We start from the raw sequence: 14998 nt of genomic DNA, 5'->3' as shown, positions 1-14998 counted from the left end.
AGTTAAAATAATTACAAAATTACCTGTAAAATAAATCCTAACCTAAGTTACAATTAAACCTAACACTACACGATCAATAAATTAATTAAATAAAATACCAAAAATTACCTACAATTAAACCTAACACTACACTATCAATAACTTATTTAAATACAATATCTACAAATAAATACAATTAAATAAACTAACTAAAGTACAAAAAATAAAAAAGAACTAAGTTACAAAAAATAAAAAAATATTTACAAACATTAGAAAAATATTACAACAATTTTAAACTAATTACACCTACTCTAAGCCCCCTAATAAAATAACAAAGCCCCCCAAAATAAAAAAATGCCCTACCCTATTCTAAATTAAAAAAGTTCAAAGCTCTTTTACCTTACCAGCCCTGAACAGGGCCCTTTGCGGGGCATGCTCCAAAGAATTCAGCTCTTTTGCCTGTAAAAAGAAACATACAATACCCCCCCCAACATTACAACCCACCACCCACATACCCCTAATCTAACATTACAACCCACCACCCACATACCCCTAATCAGAATCAAGTTCAATCCGATTGGCTGATCTAATCAGCCAATCGGATTGAACTTGATTCTGATTGGCTGATTCCATCAGCCAATCAGAATATTCCTACCTTAATTCCGATTGGCTGATAGAATCCTATCAGCCAATCAGAATTCGAGGGACGCCATCTTGGATGACATCCCTTAAAGGAACCGTCATTCGTCGGGAAGTCGTCGTCGGAAGAAGATGGGTCCGCGGTGGAGGTCTTCAAGATGGAGCCGGTCCTCATCGGATGAAGATAGAAGATGCCGCTTGGAAGAAGATGGTTGCCGGTCCGGATCTACTCTTCTCCCCGGATAGGATGAAGACTTTGGAGCCTCTTCTGGACTTCTTCAGCCGTCGGATGATGGATGTCTAGCCCCCGCTTGGGCTTAGATGAAGATATCGGAGCCAGGATGGATCGGTGTGATACCCGGTGAGGTGAAGACAAGGTAGGAAGATCTTCAGGGGCTTAGTGTTAGGTTTATTTAAGGGGGGTTTGGGTTAGATTAGGGGTATGTGGGTGGTGGGTTGTAATGTTGGGGGGGGGTATTGTATGTGTTTTTTTACAGGAAAAAGAGCTGAATTTCTTGGGACATGCCCCGCAAAGGGCCCTGTTCAGGGCTGGTAAGGTAAAAGAGCTTTGAACTTTTGTAATTTAGAATAGGGTAGGGCATTTTTTATTTTGGGGGGCTTTGTTATTTTATTAGGGGGCTTAGAGTAGGTGTAATTAGTTTAAAATTGTTGTAATATTTTTCTTATGTTTGTAAATATTTTTTTATTTTTTGTAACTTAGTTCTTTTTTATTTTTTGTACTTTAGTTAGTTTATTTCATTGTAGTTATTTGTAGGTATTGTATTTAATTAATTTATTGATAGTGTAGTGTTAGGTTTAATTGTAACTTAGGTTAGGATTTATTTTACAGGTAATTTTGTAATTATTTTAACTAGGTAGCTATTAAATAGTTCTTAACTATTTAATAGCTATTGTACCTGGTTAAAATAAATACAAAGTTACCTGTAAAATAAATATAAATCCTAAAATAGCTATAATATAATTATGATTTATATTGTAGCTATATTAGGGTTTATTTTACAGGCAAGTATTTAGTTTTAAATAGGAATAGTTTATTTAATAAGAGTTAATTTATTTTGTTAGATTTAAATTATATTTAACTTAGGGGGGTGTTAGTGTTAGGGTTAGACTTAGCTTTAGGGGTTAATACATTTATTAGAATAGCGGCGAGATTCGGTCGGCAGATTAGGGGTTAATAATTGAAGTTAGGTGTCGGCGATGTTAGGGAGGGCAGATTAGGGGTTAATAAATATATAGGGGTCGGCGGTGTTAGGGGCAGCAGATTAGGGGTACATAAGGATAACGTAGGTAGCGGTCGGCAGATTAGGGGTTAAAAAAATGTAATCAAGTGTCGGCGATGTGGGGGGGCCTCAGTTTAGGGGTACATAGGTAGTTTATGGGTGTTAGTGTACTTTGGGGCACAGTAGTTAAGAGCTATATGAACCGGCGTTAGCTCTTAACTACTGACTTTTTTCTGCGGCTGGAGTTTTGTCGTTAGAATTCTAACGCTCACTTCAGCCACGACTCTAAATACCGGAGTTAGAAAGATCCCATTGAAAAGATAGGATACGCAATTGACGTAAGGGGATCTGCGGTATGGAAAAGTCGCGGCTGAAAAGTGAGCGTTAGACCCTTTTTTGACTGACTCCAAATACCAGCGGTAGCCTAAAACCAGCGTTAGGAGCTTCTAACGCTGGTTTTCACGGCTACCGCCAAACTCCAAATCTAGGCCACAGTGCGTTAGAAAAAAAAGACGCGTAGCTAACGCACCCCTTCTAACGCAAAACTCTAAATCTAGCCATTATTGTATAACTAATAAAAGTTAAGTTTTATTTTCCTTGTCCACTAGTTCATATCATATATGTTTGATTAATCATATCTAGGTATAAATAACCACCTAGAGTGCTATTAAGTGTATTCTTTCCAGAGTAAGTCTCTTCTTACTCTTACCAATTTTATTATCTAAAAACCCTAACATTACAGAACATAAAAAAAACCTCTAAAATTACAGAAAATGTGTATACGAGTGTTAATATCCGAATATCCGAATGCACCAACGAAAATGACAGAAAATGAAAAAATACTGACAAAATTACTTTAATTTTTTTAAGGGTTTAATACTTACTTTAATGCGCTCTCTGTGCTCTGGAGAGCACATTAAAGTGATTGTAAAGTTTATTACTTTATTGCCTGGTATATAAAATAATTACCATTTATTGAAGATAAACATTGCGCCGTTTCTCCACCCGCATCTCATACTTTATTTAGCTGATCGATGATAAATCCGGCTTCATCCAATCATTGCGTGCCCCCTTTGGCGTCTAGCTTGTGGGCACGCAACAATTGGATGAAGATAGATTTGTCATCAAGCAGCTAAATAAAGTATGAGATGCAGGCGGAGAAATGGCGCAATGTTTACCATCACTAAATGGTAACCATCTGCAGAAAAAGGGCTTCCAGCAGATAGCCAATCAAGTTGTATGCATGACAGCAAAGGATCCGTGTATGTGGAGTATAATGATGATCTAACAGGAGGAGGCTAAGGACCAGTCCCTGTGACACCTGTGGCATACCTGTGACTAACTCCCACTGGGTGTAATTGCACCACTACTCAATACTCCATAAACTTCCCTCTGTCCAAACAGTAGCTCTCTGTGGGAAAAATGGGCCTCAAATTGGTCTAAAGACCCCTCTCACATAAGAACATCTGGAGCACCTCCATTCTTTACTTTCCTCCTGTAGAGGCAAAGATAAGACTGGTTTACTAGTGAGGTGGTGGTGGGGGGGGGGGGGGGGGGGGGGGCCATGGTTAAGGGCTTTTGGAGTTTTGCAAATCTTTGTCTTCTCCAAAAATTTTAAAATTTATTTCAGTTTTGAGAATTAAAAAAAGAGTGTCACTATCCACCAGTAAAGAAGAGTCAGTTTCCCTAATCAGCCAGTGAGAAATAGTAGGAAGTTCAAAATCAATACTGCAGTATTAGTTGCAATTTAAATGTAAACATGTTTTAATTATCAGTTTTATCAAGCAAAACTTATTTAGACATATACAACTACTGATTTGTCAAATGCATTATAGAAATTTATTTTTAGCACAATGTTCCTTTAAATATGTCTAGCTTTCTGCTTACCTTGAATGTAGATTGTTAAAGAATTGCTCATTTTCCTTACAGTGTTTGGAAGATTTGTTACTTCACAAGTATAATCTCCTGAGTCCTCCAACTGAGCAAAGATAATTTGATATTCATTGGAAAAGCTGAATTCTTTCACAAGCTTTGCATTTTTGTAGAAAGCAGTTTGCAGTACTGTGGATTCTCTGAGTACATTAAGGGATGTGTGACATGATACAGTCATGTTAGATCCTTCTCTCATCTGATATGAGCTCACCTTTATTGCTGGATGAGAAAACAGCTCTAATGGAGACACAAAATTCAATTAGTTAAACAACTGATTAATAATTTGCATAGATAGAAAAAAAAAGCAATAACTAGGCAACTACAGTTTATGGACTAAAAGGTTTTTAACCCCTTAACGACCGAGGACGTGCAGGGTACGTCCTCAAAAAAAAGGCAGTTAACGCCTGAGGACGTACCCTGCACGTCCTCGGTGTGGAAAGCAGCTGGAAGCGATCCTGCTCGCTTCCAGCTGCTTTCCGGTTATTGCAGTGATGCCTCGATATGGAGGCATCCTGCAATAACTCTAGATGGCCATCCGATGCAGAGAGAGCCACTCTGTGGCCCTCTCTGCACCGGACATCGATGGCCGGTATCGTTGGTGGGTGGGAGCCGACTTGGGAGGCGGGTGGGCGGCCATCGATGGGCCGGGTAATGTAGAGGGGGGCGGGATCGGGGGCAGGGCCGATGGGGGCGCGCACGGGCGCGCGCGCGTGCACGGGGGGGGCGGCGGGCGGGGCGCGAGCACGGGGCGGGAGCGGGTGGGAACGCTACACTACAGAAAATATAAAAGTGTATAAAAGTTTGAGAAAGGGGTATTTTAATTTGAAAAATATAAATCAATGGTATCTAGGAGGGGGTGGGGGGTTGGTCTTTGGTGGGGCAGGGAGCTACACTACAGAAAAGGGGAAAAATTAAAAAATATCATCAATTTTATTCTAAACTGGGTACTGGCAGACAGCTGCCAGTACCCAAGATGGCGGCCATTAAGACAGAGGGGGAGAGTTAGAGAGCTGTTTGGTGGGGGATCAGTCAGGTTGGGGGCTAAAGGGGGGTCCTACAGAGCAGCATATGTAAATATGCCTTTTCTTTAAAAAAAAAAAAAGCCCAAATATAGCTTTCATTTTAGTACTGGCAGTTTCTGCCAGTACTTAAGATGGCGGGGACAATTGTGGGGTGGGGGAGGGAAGAGAGCTGTTTGGGAGGGATCAGGGGGTCTGATGTTTCAGGTGGGAGGCTAAGCTCTACACTAAAGCTAAAATTAACCCTGCAAGCTCCCTACAAGCTACCTAATTAACCCCTTCACTGCTAGCCATAATACATGTGATGCGCATTTAGCGGCCTAAGTACCAAAAAGCAACGCCAAAGCCATATATGTCTGCTATTTCTGAACAAAGGGGATCACAGAGAAAAATTTACAACCATTTATGCCATAATTGCACAAGCTGTTTGTAAATAATTTCAGTGAGAAACAAAAAGTTTGTGAAAAAGGGAACTTTTTTTTTTATTTGATCGCATTTGGCGGTGAAATGGTGGCATGAAATATACCAAAATGTGACTAGATCAATACTTTGGGTTGTCTGCTACACTAGACTAAAGCTAAAATTAACCCTACAAGCTCCCTACAAGCTCCCTAATTAACCCCTGCACTGCTGGGCATAATACACGTGTGGTGCGCAGCGGCATTTAGCGGCCTTCTAATTACCAAACCATTTGTGCCATAATTGCACATGCTGTTTGTAAATAATTTCAGTGAGAAACCGAAAGTTTGTGAAAAAGTGAACGATTTTTTGTATTTGATCGCATTTGGCGGTGAAATGGTGGCATGAAATATACCAAAATGGCTCTCTCTCCCCCCTCTTTGGCTCTCTCCCCTCTTTTGCTCTCCTCTTTGGCTCTCTTTCCTCTTTGGCTCTCTCTCCCCCCCTTTAGCTCTCTCCCCCCCCTTTGGCTCTCTCTCCTTTTTGGCTCTTTTTCCTCTTTGGCTCTCTCTCTCCCCCCTCTTTGGCTCTCCCCCCCTTCTCTTTGGCTCTCCCCCCCCCTCTTTGGCTCTCCCCCCCCTTCTCTTTGGCTCTCCCCCCCCTTCTCTTTTGCTCTCCCCCCCCTTCTCTTTGGCTCTCCCCCCTTTGGCTCTCTCCCCCCTATTTGGCTCTCTCTCCCCCCTCTTTGGCTCTTTTTCCTCTTTGGCTCTCTCTCTCCCCCCTCTTTGGCTCCCCCCCTTCTCTTTGGCTCTCCCCCCCCTTCTCTTTGGCTCTCCCCCCCCTTCTCTTTGGCTCCCCCCCTTCTCTTTGGCTCCCCCCCTCCCTTCTCTTTGGCTCCCCCCCTCCCTTCTCTTTGGCTCCCCCCCTCCCTTCTCTTGGCTCCCCCCCCCTCCCTTCTCTTTGGCTCCCCCCCCCCCTCCCTTCTCTTTGGCTCCCCTCCCTTCTCTTTGGCTCCCCCCCCTTCTCTTTGCCCCCCCCCTTCTCTTTGGCTCCCCCCCTTCTCTTTGGCTCCCCCCACCTTGGCCCTTCTCCCCCCCTCTTTGGCCCTTCTCCCCCCCTTTTTGGCCCTTCTCCCCCCTCTCCTGCTCCCTCTCTGGCTCTGTCTTCACATCGCGGGACCCCGCCCGGCCACGCCCCATCGCGGCAACACCCACCCGGCCACGCCCATCGCGACGCCCGGTCACGCCCCTCGCGACGCCAGGCCACGCCCCCATCGCAACGCTCCCGTCGGCCACAAACAGCTGTGAGGTCTGGGGAGCGCGCTCCATATCTCTTGCCACAGGCTGTTTCAATCAGCTTACCTCGCGCTCCCCTGACCTCACAGCTGTATGTGTACCTCGCGCTCCCTATCTCAAGGCCAAGTGTTTGTCTCTACTGCGCATGACGGCTTCAGACAAACACTTGGCCTTTTATAATATAGGATGATATTGCCAATGCTGTGGCTAAAGCAGCCAATGTGAGTAACTAGCCGCTATAGTTTTTTAACATCAATAAGTAACTAGCCCCTCACATATGCTGCTGTCAGCTTTTAAATAAACGACACTTAGGGTAATTATCTGGTTCTTATATTGACCAAGCCACCACTATATAAATATGCTTATTCGAGTTGTTATGCCATTTAAAAAAGACTTAAACAGGGTATTAGGAAATACCCATCCCTAACATGTTTCGCCGATAGCGTTTCGGCTTTTTCAAAGGTCTTTATATTATTATATATAGTATAATATTATATATATATATATATATATATAATATAATATTATATATATATATATTATTATATATATAGGTATTTATTTTTCCTTGTTGTTATTTTCCGTATTTCTGTATCGTAAAGTATATGCGTATTCCTCGTTTATTTTATTTTATTTTTTTCCCCCCGCTTGTGAATGTGTAATGCGTGTGTGCTATGTTTTGTGATTGTTGTTATGACATTTGCAGTGTGTTATTGTTGTGCATTATGTGGTATACGTCATATGACAAAGCAGTGCGTATTTCTCGCAAGATCGAGTGTTAGGTGAAAAAAGCGTGTTTGTTGGATTTATCATTGATCTCTATGGGAGACTGTCTAACGCGGGCGTAATTACACGTATGAAATATATGCGTTAGGAGTCACGCTAGAAGGTTGTTTTTAAACTCTAAATACCAGCGTTAAAAACACACGGCTAGATTTAGAGTTTTGTCGGTAACGACCCGCGTAGCTAACGCTGGCTTTTTTCTGGCCGCACCTTTAAAATAACTATGGTATTGAGAGTCCACAGAATAGCTGCGTTAGGCTCCAAAAAAGGAGCGTAGAGCATATTTAACGCAACTTCAACTCTCGATACCAGAGTTGCTTACGGACGCGGCCAGCCTCAAAAACGTGCTCGTGCACGATTCCCCCATAGAAAACAATGGGGCTGTTTGAGCTGAAAAAAAACCTAACACCTGCAAAAAAGCCGCGTTCAGCTCCTAACGCAGCCCCATTGTTTGCTATGGGGAAACACTTCTTACGGCTGCACCTAACACCCTAACATGTACCCCGAGTCTAAACACCCCTAACCTTACACTTATTAACCCCTATTCTGCCGCCCCCGCTATCGCTGACCCCTGCATATTATTTTTAACCCCTAATCTGCCGCTCCGTAAACCGCCGCTACTTACATTATCCCTATGTACCCCTAATCTGCTGCCCCTAACACCGCTGACCCCTATATTATATTTATTAACCCCTAATCTGCCCCCCACAACGTTGCCTCCACCTGCCTACACTTATTAACCTCTAATCTGACCGCACTGCTATTATAATAAAGTTATTAACCCCTAATCCGCCTCACTCCGGCCTCAATAACCCTATAATAAATAGTATTAACCCCTAATCTGCCCACCCTAACATCGCCGACACCTAACTTCAAACATTAACCCCTAATCTGCTGACTGGAGCTCACCGCTATTCTAATAAATGTATTAACCCATAAAGCTAAGTCTAACCCTAACACCCCCCTAAATTAAATATAATTTTAATCTAACGAAATTAATTAACTCTTATTAAATAAATTATTCCTATTGAAAGCTAAATACTTACCTGTAAAATAAACCCTAATATAGCTACAATATAAATTATAATTATATTATAGCTATTTTAGGATTTATATTTATTTTACAGGTAACTTTGTATTTATTTTAACCAGGTACAATAGCTATTAAATAGTTAAGAACTATTTAATAGCTAAAATAGTTAAAATAATTACAAAATTACCTGTAAAATAAATCCTAACCTAAGTTACAATTAAACCTAACACTACACGATCAATAAATTAATTAAATAAAATACCAAAAATTACCTACAATTAAACCTAACACTACACTATCAATAAATTATTTAAATACAATATCTACAAATAAATACAATTAAATAAACTAACTAAAGTACAAAAAATAAAAAGAACTAAGTTACAAAAAATAAAAAAATATTTACAAACATTAGAAAAATATTACAACAATTTTAAACTAATTACACCTACTCTAAGCCCCCTAATAAAATAACAAAGCCCCCCAAAATAAAAAAATGCCCTACCCTATTCTAAATTAAAAAAGTTCAAAGCTCTTTTACCTTACCAGCCCTGAACAGGGCCCTTTGCGGGGCATGCTCCAAAGAATTCATCTCTTTTGCCTGTAAAAAGAAACATACAATACCCCCCCCCAACATTACAACCCACCACCCACATACCCCTAATCTAACATTACAACCCACCACCCACATACCCCTAATCAGAATCAAGTTCAATCCGATTGGCTGATCTAATCAGCCAATCGGATTGAACTTGATTCTGATTGGCTGATTCCATCAGCCAATCAGAATATTCCTACCTTAATTCCGATTGGCAGATAGAATCCTATCAGCCAATCGGAATTCGAGGGACGCCATCTTGGATGACATCCCTTAAAGGAACCGTCATTCGTCGGGAAGTCGTCGTCGGAAGAAGATGGGTCCGCGGTGGAGGTCTTCAAGATGGAGCCGGTCCTCATCGGATGAAGATAGAAGATGCCGCTTGGAAGAAGATGGTTGCCGGTCCGGATCTACTCTTCTCCCCGGATAGGATGAAGACTTTGGAGCCTCTTCTGGACTTCTTCAGCCGTCGGATGATGGATGTCTAGCCCCCGCTTGGGCTTAGATGAAGATATCGGAGCCAGGATGGATCGGTGTGATACCCGTGAGGTGAAGACAAGGTAGGAAGATCTTCAGGGGCTTAGTGTTAGGTTTATTTAAGGGGGGTTTGGGTTAGATTAGGGGTATGTGGGTGGTGGGTTGTAATGTTGGGGGGGGGGGTATTGTATGTGTTTTTTTACAGGAAAAAGAGCTGAATTTCTTGGGACATGCCCCGCAAAGGGCCCTGTTCAGGGCTGGTAAGGTAAAAGAGCTTTGAACTTTTGTAATTTAGAATAGGGTAGGGCATTTTTTATTTTGGGGGGCTTTGTTATTTTATTAGGGGGCTTAGAGTAGGTGTAATTAGTTTAAAATTGTTGTAATATTTTTCTTATGTTTGTAAATATTGTTTTATTTTTTGTAACTTAGTTCTTTTTTATTTTTTGTACTTTAGTTAGTTTATTTCATTGTAGTTATTTGTAGGTATTGTATTTAATTAATTTATTGATAGTGTAGTGTTAGGTTTAATTGTAACTTAGGTTAGGATTTATTTTACAGGTAATTTTGTAATTATTTTAACTAGGTAGCTATTAAATAGTTCTTAACTATTTAATAGCTATTGTACCTGGTTAAAATAAATACAAAGTTACCTGTAAAATAAATATAAATCCTAAAATAGCTATAATATAATTATGATTTATATTGTAGCTATATTAGGGTTTATTTTACAGGCAAGTATTTAGTTTTAAATAGGAATAGTTTATTTAATAAGAGTTAATTTATTTCGTTAGATTTAAATTATATTTAACTTAGGGGGGTGTTAGTGTTAGGGTTAGACTTAGCTTTAGGGGTTAATACATTTATTAGAATAGCGGCGAGATTCGGTCGGCAGATTAGGGGTTAATAATTGAAGTTAGGTGTCGGCGATGTTAGGGAGGGCAGATTAGGGGTTAATAAATATAATATAGGGGTCGGCGGTGTTAGGGGCAGCAGATTAGGGGTACATAAGGATAACGTAGGTAGCGGTCGGCAGATTAGGGGTTAAAAAAATTTAATCAAGTGTCGGCGATGTGGGGGGGCCTCGGTTTAGGGGTACATAGGTAGTTTATGGGTGTTAGTGTACTTTAGGGCACAGTAGTTAAGAGCTATATGAACCGGCGTTAGCCCAGAAAGCTCTTAACTACTGACTTTTTTCTGCGGCTGGAGTTTTGTCGTTAGAATTCTAACGCTCACTTCAGCCACGACTCTAAATACCGGAGTTAGAAAGATCCCATTGAAAAGATAGGATACGCAATTGACGTAAGGGGATCTGCGGTATGGAAAAGTCGCGGCTGAATAGTGAGCGTTAGACCCTTTTTTGACTGACTCCAAATACCAGCGGTAGCCTAAAACCAGCGTTAGGAGCCTCTAACGCTGGTTTTCACGGCTACCGCCAAACTCCAAATCTAGGCCACAGTGCGTTAGAAAAAAAAGACGCGTAGCTAACGCGAGGTGGTGGTGGTGGGGGGGGGGGGGGGGCGGATGGTTAAGGGCTTTTGGAGTTTTGCAAATCTTTGTCTCCTCCAAAAAATTTAAAATTTATTTCAGTTTTGAGAATTAAAAAAAGAGTGTCACTATCCACCAGTAAAGAAGAGTCAGTTTCCCTAATCAGCCAGTGAGAAATAGTAGGAAGTTCAAAATCAATACTGCAGTATTAGTTGCAATTTAAATGTAAACATGTTTTAATTATCAGTTTTATCAAGCAAAACTTATTTAGACATATACAACTACTGATTTGTCAAATGCATTATAGAAATTTATTTTTAGCACAATGTTCCTTTAAATATGTCTAGCTTTCTGCTTACCTTGAATGTAGATTGTTAAAGAATTGCTCATTTTCCTTACAGTGTTTGGAAGATTTGTTACTTCACAAGTATAATCTCCTGAGTCCTCCAACTGAGCAAAGATAATTTGATATTCATTGGAAAAGCTGAATTCTTTCACAAGCTTTGCATTTTTGTAGAAAGCAGTTTGCAGTACTGTGGATTCTCTGAGTACATTAAGGGATGTGTGACATGATACAGTCATGTTAGATCCTTCTCTCATCTGATATGAGCTCACCTTTATTGCTGGATGAGAAAACAGCTCTAATGGAGACACAAAATTCAATTAGTTAAACAACTGATTAATAATTTGCATAGATAGAAAAAAAAGCAATAACTAGGCAACTACAGTTTATGGACTAAAAGGTTTTTAACCCCTTAACGACCGAGGACGTGCAGGGTACGTCCTCAAAAAAAAGGCAGTTAACGCCTGAGGACGTACCCTGCACGTCCTCGGTGTGGAAAGCAGCTGGAAGCGATCCTGCTCGCTTCCAGCTGCTTTCCGGTTATTGCAGTGATGCCTCGATATGGAGGCATCCTGCAATAACTCTAGATGGCCATCCGATGCAGAGAGAGCCACTCTGTGGCCCTCTCTGCACCGGACATCGATGGCCGGTATCGTTGGTGGGTGGGAGCCGACTTGGGAGGCGGGTGGGCGGCCATCGATGGGCCGGGTAATGTAGAGGGGGGCGGGATCGGGGGCAGGGCCGATGGGGGCGCGCACGGGCGCGCGCGTGCACGGGGGGGCGGCGGGCGGGCGCGAGCACGGGGCGAGCGGGTGGGAACGCTACACTACAGAAAATATAAAAGTGTATAAAAGTTTGAGAAAGGGGTATTTTAATTTGAAAAATATAAATCGAAGGTATCTAGGAGGGGGTGGGGGGTTGGTCTTTGGTGGGGCAGGGAGCTACACTACAGAAAAGGGGAAAAATTAAAAAATATCATCAATTTTATTCTAAACTGGGTACTGGCAGACAGCTGCCAGTACCCAAGATGGCGGCCATTAAGACAGAGGGGGAGAGTTAGAGAGCTGTTTGGTGGGGGATCAGTCAGGTTGGGGGCTAAAGGGGGGTCCTACAGAGCAGCATATGTAAATATGCCTTTTCTTTAAAAAAAAAAAAAGCCCAAATATAGCTTTCATTTTAGTACTGGCAGTTTCTGCCAGTACTTAAGATGGCGGGGACAATTGTGGGGTGGGGGAGGGAAGAGAGCTGTTTGGGAGGGATCAGGGGGTCTGATGTTTCAGGTGGGAGGCTAAGCTCTACACTAAAGCTAAAATTAACCCTGCAAGCTCCCTACAAGCTACCTAATTAACCCCTTCACTGCTAGCCATAATACATGTGATGCGCATTTAGCGGCCTAAGTACCAAAAAGCAACGCCAAAGCCATATATGTCTGCTATTTCTGAACAAAGGGGATCACAGAGAAAAATTTACAACCATTTATGCCATAATTGCACAAGCTGTTTGTAAATAATTTCAGTGAGAAACAAAAAGTTTGTGAAAAAGGGAACTTTTTTTTTTATTTGATCGCATTTGGCGGTGAAATGGTGGCATGAAATATACCAAAATGTGCCTAGATCAATACTTTGGGTTGTCTGCTACACTAGACTAAAGCTAAAATTAACCCTACAAGCTCCCTACAAGCTCCCTAATTAACCCCTGCACTGCTGGGCATAATACACGTGTGGTGCGCAGCGGCATTTAGCGGCCTTCTAATTACCAAACCATTTGTGCCATAATTGCACATGCTGTTTGTAAATAATTTCAGTGAGAAACCGAAAGTTTGTGAAAAAGTGAACGATTTTTTGTATTTGATCGCATTTGGCGGTGAAATGGTGGCATGAAATATACCAAAATGGCTCTCTCTCCCCCCTCTTTGGCTCTCTCCCCTCTTTTGCTCTCCTCTTTGGCTCTCTTTCCTCTTTGTCTCTCTCTCCCCCCCTTTAGCTCTCTCCCCCCCCTTTGGCTCTCTCTCCTTTTTGGCTCTTTTTCCTCTTTGGCTCTCTCTCTCCCCCCTCTTTGGCTCTCCCCCCCTTCTCTTTGGCTCTCCCCCCCTTCTCTTTGGCTCTCCCCCCTTTGGCTCTCTCCCCCCTCTTTGGCTCTCTCTCCCCCCTCTTTGGCTCTTTTTCCTCTTTGGCTCTCTCTCTCCCCCCTCTTTGGCTCCCCCCCTTCTCTTTGGCTCTCCCCCCCCCCTTCTCTTTGGCTCTCCCCCCCCCTTCTCTTTTGCTCCCCCCCCTTCTCTTTGGCTCCCCCCCTCCCTTCTCTTTGGCTCCCCCCCTCCCTTCCCCCTCCCTTCTCTTTGGCTCCCCCCCCCTCCCTTCTCTTGGCTCCCCCCCTCCCTTCTCTTTGGCTCCCCCCCCTCCCTTCTCTTTGGCTCCCCCTTCTCTTTGGCTCCCCCCTCCCTTCTCTTTGGCTCCCCCCCCTTCTCTTTGGCCCCCCCCCTTCTCTTTGGCTCCCCCCCTTCTCTTTGGCTCCCCCCCCCTTGGCCCTTCTCCCCCCCTCTTTGGCCCTTCTCCCCCCCTTTTTGGCCCTTCTCCCCCCCTCTCCTGCTCCCTCTCTGGCTCTGTCTTCACATCGCGGGACCCCGCCCGGCCACGCCCCATCGCGGCAACACCCACCCGGCCACGCCCATCGCGACGCCCGGTCACGCCCCTGGCGACGCCCGGCCACGCCCCCATCGCAACGCTCCCGTCGGCCACAAACAGCTGTGAGGTCTGGGGAGCGCGCTCCATATCTCTTGCCACAGGCTGTTTCAATCAGCTTACCTCGCACTCCCCTGACCTCACAGCTGTATGTGTACCTCGCGCTCCCTATCTCAAGGCCAAGTGTTTGTCTCTACTGCGCATGACGGCTTCAGACAAACACTTGGCCTTTTATAATATAGGATGATATTGCCAATGCTGTGGCTAAAGCAGCCAATGTGAGTAACTAGCCGCTATAGTTTTTTAACATCAATAAGTAACTAGCCCCTCACATATGCTGCTGTCAGCTTTTAAATAAACGACACTTAGGGTAATTATCTGGTTCTTATATTGACCAAGCCACCACTATATAAATATGCTTATTCGAGTTGTTATGCCATTTAAAAAAGACTTAAACAGGGTATTAGGAAATACCCATCCCTAACATGTTTCGCCGATAGCGTTTCGGCTTTTTCAAAGGTCTTTATATTATTATATATAGTATAATATTATATATATATAATATAATATTATATATATATATTATTATATATATAGGTATTTATTTTTCCTTGTTGTTATTTTCCGTATTTCTGTATCGTAAAGTATATGCGTATTCCTCGTTTATTTTATTTTATTTTTTTCCCCCCGCTTGTGAATGTGTAATGCGTGTGTGCTATGTTTTGTGATTGTTGTTATGACATTTGCAGTGTGTTATTGTTGTGCATTATGTGGTATACGTCATATGACAAAGCAGTGCGTATTTCTCGCAAGATCGAGTGTTAGGTGAAAAAAGCATGTTTGTTGGATTTATCATTGATCTCTATGGGAGACTGTCTAACGCGGGCGTAATTACACGTATGAAATATATGCGTTAGGAGTCACGCTAGAAGGTTGTTTTTAAACTCTAAATACCAGCGTTAAAAACACACGGCTAGATTTAGAGTTTTGTCGGTAACGACCCACGTAGCTAACGCTGGCTTTTTTCTGGCCGCACCTTTAAAATAACTCTGGTATTGAGAGTCCACAGAATAGCTGCGTTAGGCTCCAAAAAAGGA

The 14998-nt window shown here is 42.6% G+C and overlaps 1 protein-coding gene across 3 annotated transcripts in view; it reads right to left on the bottom strand.

Moving 5' to 3' along the window:
- The window catches only part of LOC128651755 (Fc receptor-like protein 5), a 291106-nt gene that overhangs the window by 116131 nt on the left and 159977 nt on the right, over nt 1-14998 (bottom strand). For all 3 annotated transcript variants that reach the window (XM_053704749.1, XM_053704756.1, XM_053704742.1), the window contains exons 4-5: nt 11240-11521; nt 3747-4028 (exon numbers count right to left, since the gene is read on the bottom strand). In XM_053704749.1, coding sequence (XP_053560724.1) covers nt 3747-4028; nt 11240-11521 — 564 coding nt within the window. The remainder of the gene's footprint in view (nt 1-3746; nt 4029-11239; nt 11522-14998) is intronic.

Source organism: Bombina bombina, chromosome 1 (genome assembly GCF_027579735.1).
Source record: "Bombina bombina isolate aBomBom1 chromosome 1, aBomBom1.pri, whole genome shotgun sequence".
Classification (NCBI taxonomy): domain Eukaryota; kingdom Metazoa; phylum Chordata; class Amphibia; order Anura; family Bombinatoridae; genus Bombina; species Bombina bombina.
The sequence above is the reverse complement of the archived record's forward strand: the minus strand, read 5'-3'. Positions and strand labels throughout refer to the sequence as shown.